At 40.3% G+C, this 4,200-nt stretch overlaps 1 protein-coding gene across 1 annotated transcript; it reads right to left on the bottom strand.

The window, feature by feature from the left end:
• Positions 1-652: 652 nt before the first annotated feature.
• LOC149177018 (uncharacterized) lies at positions 653-2,077 on the bottom strand. Its single transcript, XM_089421644.1, has 3 exons — positions 1,607-2,077; positions 991-1,460; positions 653-842 (listed from the first exon to the last, which is right to left on the bottom strand). Exons 1-3 carry the CDS (start codon positions 2,075-2,077, stop codon positions 653-655), a joined length of 1,131 nt encoding a protein of 376 aa, XP_089277770.1.
• Between the last annotated feature and the right edge of the window lie 2,123 nt (positions 2,078-4,200).

Genomic DNA, 4,200 nt, shown 5'->3' with positions numbered 1-4,200 from the left:
TCTCTTGGGGATATGCCTGGATTCAAAAGGCATACTTATCTTTTGCCTAGAATTGGCCCGGGAGGGCATGCTATGAAATCTCTCTCAATAAGTATATCTACACAAACTGAAAGGCAAAGATTGGTGACCAAGACTAGAGGATGCTGTGAATATATAACAGGTCTATATGAGGTTTAAGGCAACGTTCCACTAAGGTTCTGGGATGAGGGAACGAGGATACGCGAGAGCGACCTATGCAAAAGCTCCCCACCATTTTTTAGGAAACGTTGGGGATGTCAGGGTCTTAAAAACTTATAAATATAAAATATAATTTATAAATCGATGAATCATATCACTGAAACAAATTACATTGAAAACTTAAAAGTTGCAAAGCATGATCATTGATATGAATATCATTATCATATAAATTTAAAATTCTAATTTATAATCATACATCATACATTATGATTAAACCAAATTGATGTTCCACTTCCTACTATGAACATTGAATATTGAATATTGACATAAAATTATAAAAGTCAAGTCTGATACATCAAAAGTAAAAAATTTATAGAGTCAAAATAACATAAGAACATCAACATATCAAAAGATAAACAAGCATAATTTTGCTCAAGCCTCAAGGTAATGCCCTGCTAGTCTCTGCATCCAGCTACTACATGAATAAATCAGGATCAACCATATCACCGTCTGAATCTGAATCGCTAGCATTCTCAAACATGCTAAGTGGAACACCAACCACCCCCATCTGTCTCTCATCAAGTCTCTCCATATCTACCTGTGCATCATCCTCTGGATTAACATCCCATCGTGTTGTTGGTCCCTTCAAATACTCAGGTGTCTTCCTATGCTCAAGATGTAGGGCATTGTGCACAACAACAAATTTCTCCGCTCTTTTAGAGGTAAGCTTATTCCTCTTGATAGAGTGGATGAAGCTATATGTGGACCAATTCCTCTCTGTTGCAGAGGAACTAGCAATATGAGACAACAAACGCATAGCTAGATCTTTTGATCTCTGGAGCACCAACGCCATGCATCCTCCACCAACCAATCGGGTCATCTTGGACTAGATCTATGTAATCTGCCCGAGCACCACATGTGTTGAAGGGGCCACTAAGAAATGCAAACTGAACAAACTGTTTTCGAAATCTCTCCCCCTCCTCCTCATTGTACATCTTTGCAATTGCATATAGGAAGCCATTCTTTACCTCAAGATCATCAATAGGAGGTACCCTCCCAAGTCTCTCAACATACCATTTTGGGTTTAATGCATATGTTGCCATGTGCAAAGGTGTGTTCATGTGATCCCACCTATGCTGAATGATGGGTCGAATCTGGGACGTATAGAACTCTAATGAGGGCTCCCTCTGCAGAATGGCTACCTTCACACGAACCAACATGCTATCAGAGGTTTCATAGATTTCTCCAAGACTAGGAGCATCTGAATCAGTGGTACGAACGACCTTCACAATAGGGCCCAAATAAGAACAATCTACCCACCAATCATTGTCCAACACCTGAAGTCTGACCTTTTTCCCCGTGTCTGTTTTGATTCTGACCACCTTCCCCACTCTGGACTCACAACCAAGGATTGTAGAGGTGCTTGTACCTCTAGAATCCTCTCCAATAAGAGAAAATAGCTAGCATATCTAGTATCAGTGGGTTGGAGGAATTCCTTCTTCGTATGAGCCTTGTACATAGCCAAGGAGGTGTGGTGGTTGCAGATAAACATCTGCACATCTCTTGCAGCTGTCACCAAGTCTGATATCCACTGAATCTTGCCAACGTCCTTCAGTGCATTATTGAGTGCATGCACACAACAAGGAGCCCAAAAAATATGTTGGTACATGCTTTGAATCGATAACCTATCTGATCTACAAATTGTTGCTGCATCTGTCACAACCTGCACCACACTATTAGGCCCAACATCCTCTATAGCTTCTTGAAGAAGTTCAAATTGGAAAGATGCATCCTTGCACTTTCTAGAACAGTGAACAACTTTAAGAAAGAATGTACCTTCTGAAGATGTCACTATGATGTTGATTAGTGAGCATTTTCGGATGTCAGTCCATCCATCCATAACAATTGAGCAACCAAACCTCAACCATGTTTGTTTCATTCTCTCTTTTTGCACATTAATTTTGGACACTTGTTTATCTAAAATTGTTGTTCATAGCTTATGTTTTCCGGGTGGTACATATGAAGGCCCTATTCTTGTAATTGCTTGGATCATTTCCTTGTAATAAGGAGAACGAACAACATGGAAGGGAATTTCATTGGAAAAAAGAAATTTTCCAATTGCATCATCTGTGTCATCTCGATCTAGAACATTGTACATCCCAGACACTGTACCACCCATTGCACAAGAATGAGATGCACTAGTAGAAACCTTTGTCTTTTTTGATGAAGCATTGGATGGAGGAATATTTGTGGATGGATCAACATGTCTGTTAGAAAACAATCCTTTTCCAGTGGCTGCCCTTTCTAGCCTCCAAAGTTGCTCCTGAATTTAGCTTCTTTGAGGAACACATATTGACTCCTTTACCTGTAATAGCCAAAATGTGTTGTTTCACCCTGGTATAGCTGCCAACAAAGTGATGCCCACAAATATTGCAGACCCAATCACATGAACCACCACCAAATTTTGGATTATTTTTCGACAGTCCGGTTGCATAGATTAGAAGTGGTTTTAGAGGATTAAATGTCCCCTTTGCAAATTTTTCCAGCTCTCTTGGTGGGCCTCCAGAATCTACACCATGCCTATTCTGGTTTCTTGCCTCCTTGTGACTGCTTTCAATTTTTTCTTGTGCATCTTGTGGCTCACTACCACTGTAGTTGTTGTCACTGTTCTCATTGTTCCCAGAAGAAGTCTGACTCTAACTCATAGTTGTAACTTTGTAAGTTGAATGACAAATGTATGTTGCAGCCTATAGGTTGCAGGCTGTAGTGAAAATAAAAAAATTTAAAAACATTACACAGGCTGGCTACTACTAACAGCACACACATTGAACACTATTTTTTTTTTAATTTACAAGAAAAAATTAAAATTAATACACAGTCAACATTTAAAAAGTAAAAAAAATAAAATTTACAAAGAAAAAATGGAAAAAACACAGTGATGTCTCAACTTAAAAAAAAAAAAACAGTCAAGTTTAAAAAAAAGTGGAAAAAAAAAACGCAACCTATAGGCACACAGTAAACATAGAACTGAGAAAAGTTTTAAAAAATTACAATTTACAAAAAAAATGGAAAAAAACAGCAGTGGGAAAAAAATAGGGTACTTACAGCTTGAATGTCGATGGGAGCTGCAAACTGGACTATCAAGCAACACGGTGCAGTGGTGTTAGAGTCTAGACGACACGGTGTAGTGGTGTTGGAGTTTGGTAGCACAGTGCGATGGTCAGGTAGTACGGTGCAACAACGATGGACCATGGTGCTTCAGGTGACGGCTAGCACAGTGCAACAACGACGGGCCATGGTGCTTCAGGTGACGGCTAGCACAGTGCAACAACGTGGCTTCAAAGCTTGACACGTCCAGCAGCGATGGCATCCAGCAATGATGGTGTCCGAGTGATGGCATTTAACAGCGATGATGTCCAGGTTGTAGCGATGGTATCGGCAGCGTCGGCGTCCAGGGATGGGTTGCGAATGGAGTGAGGGAGGGCAGCAAACAAAGACTTAAAACAATGAAACTTTAAAAGTTAAACCCTTGCCTGATAGTTTGTTTGTTTGTTTTATTTTTTCTTTTATGATTAAAAAAATTCATTTAAAAAAATTGAATTTGGTCAAAGTGAAACGACCCCCCTTGACCCCCGACGACCCCCCATGACCCCTTTTTGGAAACGGCCCCTTTTTCAGAAACGACCCCTCAGTGGGAGGAAACGACCCCCTGGCACGTCCCCATGCGTAACCTGTTTTTTGGGAGCGTGGGGAAACGACCCCCTCTCGTCCCCAAGTCCCGGGAGCGCAGGGGAGCTAGGAAACTTGACCCCTGGGGGGGAACGCGTCCCCGTGGAACATTGGTTTAAGGTTGATGTGAGTAGGACAGACAATAGTCTACATGTGACTGCAAAATTTCTTTACATAATTTTATTTGTTAGGTTAGTCTACATGTGACTACAAAATTTCTTTACATAATTTTATTTGTTAGGTCGAATCTTGGTCACAATTCAAAAACAATTTGCTCACAATACATTATAAAAT

The sequence above is a fragment of the Pinus tabuliformis genome, chromosome 4_1, assembly GCF_031772625.1.
Source record: "Pinus tabuliformis cultivar Carrire ecotype Pingquan chromosome 4_1, CPIR1, whole genome shotgun sequence".
Taxonomy (NCBI): domain Eukaryota; kingdom Viridiplantae; phylum Streptophyta; class Pinopsida; order Pinales; family Pinaceae; genus Pinus; species Pinus tabuliformis.
The sequence above is the reverse complement of the archived record's forward strand: the minus strand, read 5'-3'. Positions and strand labels throughout refer to the sequence as shown.